The sequence below is a fragment of the Struthio camelus genome, chromosome W (genome assembly GCF_040807025.1).
Source record: "Struthio camelus isolate bStrCam1 chromosome W, bStrCam1.hap1, whole genome shotgun sequence".
Taxonomy (NCBI): domain Eukaryota; kingdom Metazoa; phylum Chordata; class Aves; order Struthioniformes; family Struthionidae; genus Struthio; species Struthio camelus.
In genome coordinates this window covers 55,018,617-55,031,215 of record NC_090981.1, presented here as the reverse complement: position 1 = coordinate 55,031,215, position 12,599 = coordinate 55,018,617, and the positions used below count along the sequence as shown (strand labels likewise).

At 34.9% G+C, this 12,599-nt stretch overlaps 1 protein-coding gene across 2 annotated transcripts in view; it reads left to right on the top strand.

The window, feature by feature from the left end:
• Window positions 1-12,599, top strand: part of LOC104147827 (WD repeat-containing protein 70) — a 146,991-nt gene that overhangs the window by 82,691 nt on the left and 51,701 nt on the right. For both annotated transcript variants that reach the window (XM_068924694.1, XM_068924693.1), the window contains exon 10: window positions 589-763. In XM_068924694.1, the coding sequence (XP_068780795.1) occupies window positions 589-763 (175 nt within the window). The remainder of the gene's footprint in view (window positions 1-588; window positions 764-12,599) is intronic.

The window sequence follows — 12,599 nt, the reverse complement described above, 5'->3', positions numbered from 1 at the left end:
GTGAAGTAGAACTACAATAATATTGCAATTAATTGTTTAAAATGCCTTTTAAAAATAAATAAAGATCTGAATAATAAGCAGGCAGCCTGCAGTACTGCCATTTTAAAGTAGGTTTATCAGTTGTTGCCATGTCAGAACAATGGAGACAATCTGTTTAGTAGATGAATTTGCATGAGCATTTATGCCTGATTCCTGAAGGCTTAATTCTTGTGAAGCAAATGTATTTATCTTCCTGATCTCCAGTGGCAGTGGACATTATGTAGTATCTTTATATTAGCCCTTGGTCATTTGTTCAATTGCAAATGATTATATACATTTAGATGAGAGCTTGGGAAGAATTTATTTTTTTTAATTTTTTTATTTTTTTAAACTTCATCTGCGTGTTAGTTAATACAAAGTTTCTTACTTGGTTTTATACTTTAGTTTCCTGACCATCATCTTACATACAACTTTCTCATTACTATTTTTACTGAAACAATATTATATGCCATTTATGCTGGAAAAAAGTGTTTGCCTGTATCATTAGAAGATTCATTTCATATACGTTAACTGTGTGTAAAACAATTCTTTCTTTAAACCTCTTTCCAGAACTGTGAGGACATGGGATGTTAACAATGAAAAAAAGCACAAAGGCGTGTTTAAACCACGATCAGTTCAAGGTAAACGGGTGATTCCTACAACTTGCACATACAGCAGAGATGGTAAACTTATTGCAGCTGGCTGTCAGGATGGCTCCATCCAGATCTGGGATAGGAATATGAGTGTAAGTCAAGCATACGGTAACAGTACAGACTTCTAATACACAAAGTGATGAATGTTGAAGCTGATAAAATTGGTTTGGGTATTTTTATTCTTAAGTATTTTTTCCCTTGAAAACTTAGTATTGTTTGAGCAAGATTTAATATTTCCTCTAACTCTCTACAACTGGTCATTCAGTCTGCTGCTATTCAATCCAAAGCAGTGAAGGAAGCTGTTGGCAGTCTTGTTTTTAAAAAAAAAAAAAAAAAAAAAAAAATTGGCCACATACCTATATTTAGAGTATTATTAATTTAAGATGTGATGCTTCTGGAAAAAGCTGTCATTTCCTGTTGGTTGCTAAGTAATTAAAAAGTTATATTTCCATATTTATTTGAAATGTTAAATACATTAAGTAGTAATTCATGCAACTTCGTACTGAAATGAGTTACTCATCTAGATAATATACAGAGGAGAACAGCATCCAAGTGGGTAAGTATAATGGTGCACATTACATTTTGGAAAATATAATATTTGGTATTTAAAGTTTAACATTAACGCAAAGTTGAACGATCTCTGGAAATGCAGTGTGGTCAGACGGAGTCAGAATTAGAACGGTTTATAATTTTTTAAATATGTGCTAAATGATGAAATAGACTCTGTCTCCAATTTAATTGTCCTGTTCCTATTGAACTTAAAATTGTATTTCTAGTAGTTACAAATCTAAGTAACAAAGGATACGTAAAATTCGTATTACTACTTTATCATTCAAAGTTTGGAACAATCAGTGCTCTCTCTCGCTTTGGATAGCAGAGTTTACAAACTAGTCCAGTTCCAAAGGCTTAATTTGCAATACACATTCTCTAGTCAGAACTTCACTGCCTTTTAGATTAACAGTTAAATATCTTGCCTGTACCCCTCTTATCCAAGAAAGTGGTCCCCAGTCTCATGTCCCTTTGACTTCAGTGGGGTAAGTGCTTATGGCATGCGTAGGAGGAGAAAATGAGATTAGGGTCAGTTTGTTTGGAAGCCAACAATAAGAATGTGCAAGAATAGGTTAAAAAAATAAAAAAATCCTTAGACTCAAACTGACATCATAAATCCTTGAAAGCTTTCCGTCTCCAGTACAATAGGATGGGTTTGGGGAAGTAATACTGAATTAGTGTAATTTGTGTTAGTCTGTTCAGTTTCGTCCTTCAAAACATTTGATTTTAAAAGCAAAAACAGTCAATCTAGGGAACTTTTCACAAAGACTGAATGAAATTTGGTTGTTGAGGGCAAGGGGAAATGTACAGATATAAAGGAAAAGAATGCTGGTTGATCATATTCAAAGTACAGCCTGTATTTTTGGATTGTCATCTATTTTTATTTCTGTTTTTATTTCCACTATAAACCTAGTAAAACTTCCTAATGGCATGAAGCTTGAGAATTCATCCTGAGTGTAAACTTGTTCTAACAGAATAATAAATTTTTCAGAGACTGGCTTTCATCACCTGTGTATGCTGTTTATTTTAACATATACAGTATTGAAATATTAAGCTTTCTGGTGTAGCTTTAACAATAGTGCTCTTGGTAGTCTGCTTTTTCATGTGCTTTTCCTTTTGAACTTTTGTGTGTCTATAAGATGACATATTGCAATGCTGATTGAGTGCAGTTTAAGGTGGTTATGAATAATTTAAAGATATATCCTGTGCATCTTGTGCAGTTTTCAACTGCTGACCCCTGTGTAACAATGCCAGCCTAAAGTGATTTCCTAGTGGAAACAAAGCTGATAGTGTCCTTGAATTTGTATTTTTAAAGTCTACAGAATTTTCGTCTTCACTTTTGTTGATGCCATTAAGAAATGTTCAAACTTCTCCACAAGCAGCAGTAGTGAATTATGTTTTAGTGGCACTCTTATCTAAAGCTGCCAGTACCCCTTGGAAATCTGTGTTTATAGTTAAAATCAGGCATTTCAAAAGGCACCTTGGTGGAATAAGATAATTAAAAAAAGAAAAAAACCTTCAGCTGACATTATTAGAGTGGAAATAAAAAAAAAAAACAAGGAACATGTGACTGTATAAGCACTAACAGTGTTCAATGTAGGATTTAGGGAGAGAAGGATGGGACTGAGTCCTCAGGGGAATGGTGAAGGCACTTAAAAGCCTGGCAGAGGATGCAGAGTTGCTTGATAAGGGGAACAATAAATGTTCAAGGCATATCAACGTGGTGCAGTTTTGGGGGTGCGAACAACTTTAGATGCGGCAGGAAAACAGGCGAAGAAAGTTGTGAGAATCGAGAAGCTAGGGCTAAGCTGTCTGAAGAATTAAATAGGAGAAATATTAACTTTGGATTTTTTAAGAAATTTTTAATTTCCAATCCATCAAATATTATTTTACTTTGTTGAAACAGTATAGAGCTCTGTACACAGATTTTGCTGTATTACAGTACAGTTCTTTTTCAAATCAAAATTAAGGCAGCATTTGTATTTAGGCTAAAAAGGCTATATTGAGTCTGTAACAAAAATCACTAGAGTTTGAAGGGAGAAAATTGTTGTTATAGTTTCTTATGTTTGATCAATTAGGAATGATTCTTGCATTATTATTGTAGATTATGGATTTGGCACATATGCAGCAGAAAAAGTGACAAATTCAGGAAGGTATTTTAAGTTAGGCATGACTTGAGAGCTTCACACCTGCCCACAAGAATCCTGCTGGTATCAGTCTTATCGAAGGGCAAACAAATACAAAATCCAGCCTGCTGTGCGGTCACCTCATGGGGTTAATTAATAAACTGAGACACTGGCAGTATGTTCAGGGTGTTTATGTGACGCACGGACTTGCCCTAGTGAGCAGGGTTCGGATTGTAGTCACTGTAAACCCTGATCTTGGCACACTGTGGTAAAAACAGATTTTAGAGTGGGTTTCTCCTCTCTGCCTTGGCAACGCTGTATTCACTGCTCAACAGTGGAGGACTTTGTCCAGAATGGTGCTATTAAATAATTCTTTGAATACATACATAAATATATGTATAGTATATATGTAAAATCTTATATAAGTGTGTACATATATATAATTTTTTTAAAGGATCCTTTCTATCCCATTTTTTGTCATCTGTGTCTTTTTCTTGTTTGGAATCAAAGTAGCTGTTTGTTGGGAGTTAGTGTCATGAGTTAACTGATTTTTCTAAGGCGCTTACGGCTCCTTAGGCGTTTACCTTTTTTCTTAATTATAGTGTTGTGCCTGACGAATGTGTGATCAGTTTCCCTTCTTTGGTTCTGACTAGTCACACACACTGTGAATATTTCATTCAGTTTTCTGCTTCCACTGTCTTTTTGGTGCAATTCCAAGTCTCCCAGCTGTATGTAGTGAGAGTAAAAACACTTTTGGAAGAACACTTTTTTTTTTTTTTTTTTGTCTCCATGAACCTGACATTGGTAACTTGCTAACGCTGAAATTAGCCAAATGCATTCCAGCTCTGCCTTGCCTTTCTCCAAACTTCCTCAGTATGATCATGATCCATTATAATCACCTGCCTCGCAGGGTTTTTTTCATTTTGTCATAAATCTGTATTATTTTCTCATGTATGTTATTTTGTCAGTGCATGGCTTTTCTTTAAGGTTCATGTACATGTGCATTTACAGTGCACATTAGCAGAACTATTTGTCAACTTGTTTGAAATATTATGAACGCTGTCAACTTGGCTTAAAATAACAGCTTCAAAGGGCATAAAAAATAACTTCCTTCAAACTTCCAGTGAATAGTGGAAACAATAGTGTGAAATAGTCAGTCATAGTATAACACTCTTAATTTAAATATTCTGAAAAATGAAGAGGAGTGTCTGGCAAATGTGGAGAGTTGGAGAGCTGATCATAAATAAGACAGGACCTTGAAAATTATTGATTCACAGGAGAGTGCAGTAAAACCACTAGATTTACCTGCAGTTCAAATTACTGACCTTAAGCTTACCCGTTCAGAATGTTTTGCAGGACTGATAGTATTGCACACTGCTGAGCAAGCTGATCCATGGAGCACATCTTTCATATCAAGAATTATGTGCGTTTTGCTCTCATTAAACCTCTGTATGGCCTGACTTTCCCGTCTAGAAATGGGAATACCTCTTTTTATAGAGATGTTGAAAGACTGAAGTCTCTTTTGTAAAGGCTATCAGTATACTCGATGGGCAGATTAACAATGTGCTGTGATTTTGATTTGATTGAAATTCCTTTCAACTCATGAACATAGAAAGTTCCCCTCATTTTTCACACTAAATGGAAACAGATCAAGATGTTCTTCGTTGATTACAGTTAAGATTTACAAGGATGAGAAAGAATAACCTTTTTTATTAGTCTTTCTTAGTCTTTTAAACCACCTGATGAAGCTACCTCTTATGTGATGGAGGAGAATGTCTCCTTCAGCTTTTTCTGGGTACATTCAGCCCTGTAGTACCTGAACAGCTTCTCTGCAGGTGACGCACTGAATCCTGTTTCTCAGTTTCACACTTCATGTATTTTATGGGAATATTGTTGTAGTCGTGATGCAATAATTTCAATAAGGATGTTGGGGAGGCAAAACTTGTAAGGAGCGATGGTGTCTTTTACATCCTTTCAAGAACAAGAAAAACATCCTGTACGCCCAAAAGTTTGTTTGTTTCAAACTCTATTAATAAAGTGAGATCTTTTTAAAGGGTTTAGGAACCCTGTTTACCTTGCTCATTTTTATAAGCTGTTAGGTGTCTGATAACTGCACTGTAAGTAGTAAAGAATTAGTAAAGAATTAGCTTGGACAGATATATCAGTGATAGGTTTATCTTTTATATGGTATAAATCTGAACAGGAAATTTACAGTGTTCTATGATTTTCAGCCTTTCTTCTCATTAAACATAAATTGATTCAGTGGGGGGGGGAGGAGAGATTGATAGCTAGTTGATTAATTTGTTTGTTTTCTTGTTTCATAAAAGATTTCGTGGTATATTCAGCTGTTCTTCAATCTGTTTCACCAGCTATCTCCTTCTCGAAAGCAAGCATCTACTACAGTATTGGTGAACTATTGCTTTACTAGTGTTTTTCCTTTTCCAGTTTTAAACCCCTACTTTGATTTTAAATTGCTACAACAATTTATGTATTTTAATCAGTTTTAAATTACTTAGCTAAAGCTCTTAAGTGATTTTACAGAACTTAAAATGCACAACAGTAATGAAATCTTACACTATACAAATAGACTGCCCACATGAATGTCCCCAAAAGTGATGTAGTAATCCCAATAACCAATTTTCCACATGCCCCTAAGCCACCCTAGCCGCAAAATACAAAGGGAAGCAAAGTGGGATGTTGCAGTATATACTGAAGTTAAGCAGATCTCAACTCTGTACCTTTTTAATTGCTAATACTCATGTTAAAAGTATTTTCCAAATAATTGCATGATTTATAGATGTAAGATAAATACATTTCTATATTTAGTTATAGTTTGCTTTGAAAGGGTTTTTGTAAGCTTTAGTTTTGTATTGCAGAATATGACTGCAGAGAAGTTTTTAAGGCAGTGTTTTCAGAGGTGAAAAGTTTTGCAAACAATGGAGCCATTTTGAGAAATACTGTACAACTAACAGCAGAGGGTTAGATGATGCAGAAAGATCCTGTAAGATAAATTTTTTTGGCTTATACGGGGTGACCCTTTTGTTTTAGACTGGGTATCCAAGCCCGGGTGTTATTTGGAAATTTTTTTGTAAGCTGTATTTTGCTGTCCTTAATGATGTCCTACAGCTGATGTTGCCAGACAGAGTAATGAAAACTAGTAGTAAGATCTAAGACTTGCTGTAAATATTTTCTCCATTAATTGGAAAATCCTTTGAGGATCCTTTATACCTGTGCTTTGGGAAGAGGACCTTTGCCCAGTTGCAGGGTGCGGAGATCGTAATGTGCCTTTAGCACGTGATGATTTGCAACGTTCCGACATCGTTCTCTTTTCACACCGGCTAGATTTGGTTCATCACTTGGGCCGTGGAACGTTCACTTGCCTATGTGAATGTTTTGTTTTGATTTTACTTATATGGAGTTTTAGATATATATTGACATCTTCATGGCATTCAAATATTTTCAGCGAAACAAACCAATATTAAGAAGAGTCATTGTAAATTATCTCTATTAAAGGTTGCTGAATAGCACTGCTGCAACTAAACACCAGGCAAATCAATTTCCCCCAAGCATGTAACATGCTTCATGCTTTGAAGAGGGCAGTCTGGCTACATCTGGAAATTTCTTGTGTAAATATGAGATGAAAGATATCCAAATATACTATATTTCCCTTTCAAACTTAAGGTAAGTTTTCCATATCCATAATATCCCACCCTTTCTTTCCATATGTATTTGTGCCAGACCTCTGCTCCAGAAACTGGAAATCACACACAACCTTGCCAGCAGCAGATATTAACAGATTCATATATTATTCCTTTTTGTATACGTCTGGTTTAGCCAGTACATCACTATCTGTACCCTGAAACTAGCAGAAGTAAAGAATCTGACAATCATAAGCTAAGATAAAATGTGTCCTGCTGTATTTCTAAGTGCATTTCTCTCTTATGTAATAAACAGTTTATAGTTAAGAACTATCTAAATGTTTGCACTATCTAATATAGTGATGAAAGGCAATTCTAAATCTTAAAACTCTGTCACACCCTGATGAAAAAGCATAAAGGATTTTATTTTGGATTCGTGGATGGTTAAAGCAGAGAGGCTTATCCCACAATGATACATATCTGTCTTTGATTTACTACTTAAAGGACTAACAGTGCAACTTACAAAGATAAATTAAAAATGACAATTTTAGAAGAAAATAATAAGCATTATAGTCATATGATTAGCTTTATTAATATTGTATTATTAATAGTAATGTAACATGAATAATCATTAAACAGAAATGGATACAGGAGCCTTCTTGACCTGACTTCTGTTATTTTATATAAAATTTTCTTTATATATTTATTTAATATATATTTTACATTATATTGTTACATTATTTATGTTTTTGTTTTATAACTTTGTGAGTAAGTGAAAGTGTGTAGAGGCAGAAGGTTATAAGTACAGGTGTCATGTTTAGTTCTATCAAGATGTGAGTTGAAGAGTGATCTAATTTACTAGAAAAATGACTTTCACGTAGTATATGCACTGCTCAACAAGCTGGTCACGTTGTTGGTTCAAAGCATGATAGAATTGGTAAATTAAGAAAAAAATGTTGTGCTTGGCATGGGCATTAGGAAGCTAGTTTAGGTTTCAGATTTTTCTCATTGTAGTTTATAGCATGTCACTATTTTTTGAGGCTAGTGAGGAGATGGACAGCAGGTTTATACTGTGAATTTCATAAAAGCAATGAAAAGTACATTTCTGTGCAACTCTTAGTTAAGTTTGTTTCATCAGCGAAATCTGAAAGTCCCATCTTTTAGAATAATTAGGAAATGAAAGCTGTTACAGCTTGATGAGACAAATTTATTTAAGCACGACAAAAAAGGTAGGAAATTAATGACTACTCATCAGTGGAATATTCTGATTGAAGGCTGGTATTTCTGATTCTGTCTGCAGATGTTTGCTTTATCTCTTGGGTTAATTTATAGGCCCTTCATCACCTTCTGGCTTCATATTTGGATATTATTCTTGCAGGCTTCACTTTTCTCATCATTTCTTATCTTTCAGAAAATTTTATCTTTTGGGATATTTATTTGTGAAGAATCATGTGAAGTAAAATTTAAAAAACTGTACTGAGAGCTGGCTGGGTTTTGTTTGTTTTTAATAGAAAAGGAATTCCAAGTTTTCTTTTAGTGAAATAGCCATTTTTGACAGAATACTTTTTCATTATACTGATAATTTTGCATGGAAATCTCAAAACTAAAGTCACAGTGTGGAATTTTTTTAACTTCTGAAACGTATCTTATGTTTCTCTTCTAATTCTTCTCATTATTAGAGTAGAGTAAACATTTTTATTTCTTAATTTTCCCCACTCTCTTTTTATCTGTGTCAACTCAGAAAAAATGAAGTAATTGGCCAGGTTTCTAACTTTTTCAGAGAACTAATGCAGAAGGTGAATAAAATATTCTTCTGTGTTTTACAGTTGTGAGATTTTAATGTATTAATTCTTGTGTCACTGGCCACTATCCAAAACTTGATACTGGCCTAGAAAACCCATAGTTTAGTGTTCTGTGATGCTTGCATGTAACCTTTTCTTAACCGTAATTTTAAAAAGTTAAACTCCTGGAAGAGAAACAGGCAAATGTGTATTTTAATTTTTTTTTAAGCTTGATAGAATGAGAATATGAATTATTTTGAAATGTGCTAAGTTTTATGACAGTAAGAAAATGTATGCATATTTTTAATACAAAAATGTTCCCCGTGAATCAGAGATTGAGAAGCTGGGAAAAATGAAGATAAATTATAATGAAGCGTAGCTTTTCTATGTAACTGTAGCCTATAGAAATAACCGCTTGGTTCAGAGGGAGGTTTGAGAAAGAACAAGCTATTTCCTTGTGTAGAAAGATTGTTTCAGAGCTGTGTCCATTAACAGGTGAAGATACACTTTTAAAAGTGCTTTAGTAATGACTTTCTCTTAATCCCCTATAGACTACTGTCAATTCCGGAAGAACACCTAGTAAGAGTCTAGTTAATTTTCTTTAATTAAAAAGGTTGCATAACACTTGAATAAAATTCATAGTAAGATTATAAACCAAAGAAGTTACTGATGTATCATGGTTTCATAGATGAGAAAATAAACTGTACAACTACACCATCTCTTGGCAGCAGTTACACAACTATAGAGGAGAAAACAACAAACATACGAAATGGAAAGTATTTATGTTAACAGTATATTTTTGGCAAGACAGCCTTGATTGAGCAAATTTCTTTAATTTCTAGGTTTAAAACTCATAATTAAAATCTAACTGAGTGCACCTGAGGCTTTCTTTTCAAATAAATAAAACTTCTGTGCAAAACATTTAAAAAATTTTTTTTTCCATGATGTCCCTATTTCATAAAGTTTGTTTTCAACAGATGTTTGTGCTAAACAGTTAGCAGACAGGGTGGTGAAATAGGTGGAGCATTGTCCAGCTGTGTTTTATTTAACGTATGACTACAGTGATACTACACAGACTGAAACCAGATACATCCATGGAACAGCTGCCTTCTTGAACCAAGTTTTAAATTTCTCATGAGATAGAGAACTGGATTTGGAGTTGGAAATGACTACCTATATATTTCATATATTATGTATAAATACATATAAAGGGTGTCTCTCTTTGTGTGTCTATGTATGAACACAAATTCCTAACGAAAATCTAGTTTAATAAAGTTTATGAATTTGTATAATCTTTCTAATCTCTTGATAATTTAATTTTTTTTCAAGTGTATTTATCACTTGCAAACTTGGCTTGTGACTGTTTTTTTGCCAAAAGCAGTTACTCGTGTCCTGTGCTAAAACTTAATTCATATTTAAGTTTCCTTGTAATCCATTGCAGTAAGGTTGGGGAAGGATGGCCAAATTAAAAAGTGCTATATTGGTTCACATGTACAGGGTAAAATATTCTGAAAAAATCTGATTCATTTTATATTTGTGAACTATATTTTTTATGGACACTTTTAAGATCTGCCGGCACATCCCCTGAATGTGGCTGCTGCGCTCAGCACGCACCCTGGTAAGAGCACATACATTTCATTGTTTCCTAGCTCCCTAACCTATTTCATTGTCCTCACCAGTATGCAGCTCTGTGATCTCATTTGGAGAGTAAATTGAGCCCAAGACCTATAAACAAAGTTTATATTGTTAAGGTCACCAGAGCATGCTGCTGTGATCTTTACAGAGGCTGAACTTCACCAGGGCTTGCAAAAACACAGCTAGGACACGTGTGTGTTCCAGTCCTTGTAATGAGAGGATTGGCTTATATTCGATATCGCCTTCAGGAGCCTGAATGACTTTTCCGAAGCTCTGAGCAAGTAGGGACACCTGTTGTAGTCAGCAGAGAGTGCATTGCCAGCCTCTTGGCTTGTCATTTGACAAAATGCGCAAAAGCCTGGTTCATTTTGATATTTCATGTGTGGAAGTGTGGTGCTAAATGGAGTAGTTGTTGACAGGGCTACATGAATACAGGAATTCTGCACTGTAAGCAGCTCGCTGTTGTTGCTTGGACGTTGCAGGGTTCAGCTAGTGTCTGCTGCTGTCTATCTGTATGTATAAAACAAACTTCAGTTTAGATTAGGTTACGTCAGAAGGTGAGGGATTGACACTGAAGACTCAAGAGAGTGTGCATGCTCAGTTGTAACTTGCCTCCTTTTTTGTCATTTTTGAATGACAGTTGATTGTATGTCAACATATATTACGGAAAAGGGAGTGGCGGCTTCATTGGTTTAGACTTTGTTTTTCTTTGTATGAGAAAAAACACAGAAGTGCTTGAGGATTAAGAAAGTAATCTGAAATTACTATCATTGGCAGAATATATGTTTAACTCATTGGTACAGTAGAGCTGTTAAGTAAGACAAAGTTAAGTGACAGTCAGCCCTAAAAGTAAAGCTCCGTTATCACGGCGCTGGACCAGAAGGAGGGTAAGAGGATAAACAAGTGAAAGTAATAATACTGGCAACAGGTTACTGCTTGGATTTATTGTCATGTGCTTTATAATATGTAATAGAAAAGAGATGATGCTATATGATGCATGTAACATTTTTTTGTGACAAATAGTTAATAAAGATTAGATCTTCCAGGGAAATTTAGGAAAGGTATGGCGGATCGGGGAAGAAAATCAGGAATGGCTTTCAGCCTATTGAACTTAAGTTGCTAATTAAACATTCACCAAGTGATGTCAAGATGAACTAAGATGTTGAGCAGATAGAGAATGATGAACCTTTTACTGGAAGGTAGTTTAATGGCATGGTTGTGGATAAGGTTTGTACAATACATTGTAGAGAGAAAAATTCAGGGACCAAGGGGATTAAGAAATGTTGAATAGCCAGTGAAACTGGGAGAAAGAGTCATGAACCAGAGGAATCAGTAAACATGAAGCCAACATGTAGAAGGTGTATGGGAGACACTGGACCTCAAAAACCAGTGAAGAATAGGGAATAGAGAATATGCACTTCTTTCAAAGCCTGATGAGACTGAGGATGGGGTAGCATTTGTTGGATTTGTCAGGGATAAATCTGTTGAGACTCTGGAAGAAATTTATGATGGATTGCCAAGGAATGAGGATGGAATAAAAGCAGGGTTTGGGGTGACAGGGGAAGAGGAAGATGCAGAAGAGTGCAGGATTGGATGAAAAGACCAAAAAAGCAATGGAGAAAGAAGGGAAGAGACAGAGCTATTTGGTAAAAAGTGGATCATGCAAATGAGATTTTTGATACGTGATTTAGTGCTCTTATTCAGAAACAACAATTCACAGATCTCCCTCTCCTCTGAAGATGCCACTACTGATAGAGAGGAAGGCTGAAGTTGCCAAGCATGAGTGTGAAATAATGTGCTGAAATGAAACTGGAAGGCTAGAATTAAAAAAAAAAAAAAAAGCAGAGAGGAATCATTCCTTTTGTTGGATAGAGAAGAATTTTTGGTATGCTAGTGATGAAAGACAATTGGAGTCAGGAGAAGTACTAGAGTGTCACAAGAGAAATGGAAGTAGGAAGAAAATAGAAAAGAGGGTTTTGAAGCAACATTAACAGTAGAGGAGGAGGCTAATTGCAGAAGGAAAAAATCTTGTAAGGGTTCTGTACTTCAAAGAGACAAAACTATGGCATTACCATAGTTTTAATAATCAGATTATGCATATGAAATGAGACGAGAGAAGACTTAAGCATGTTATTCCAAACTAAAGAACGATCTATTGTGATGTATTCAAACACTAATCTTTTTTTAATATCTATTAAA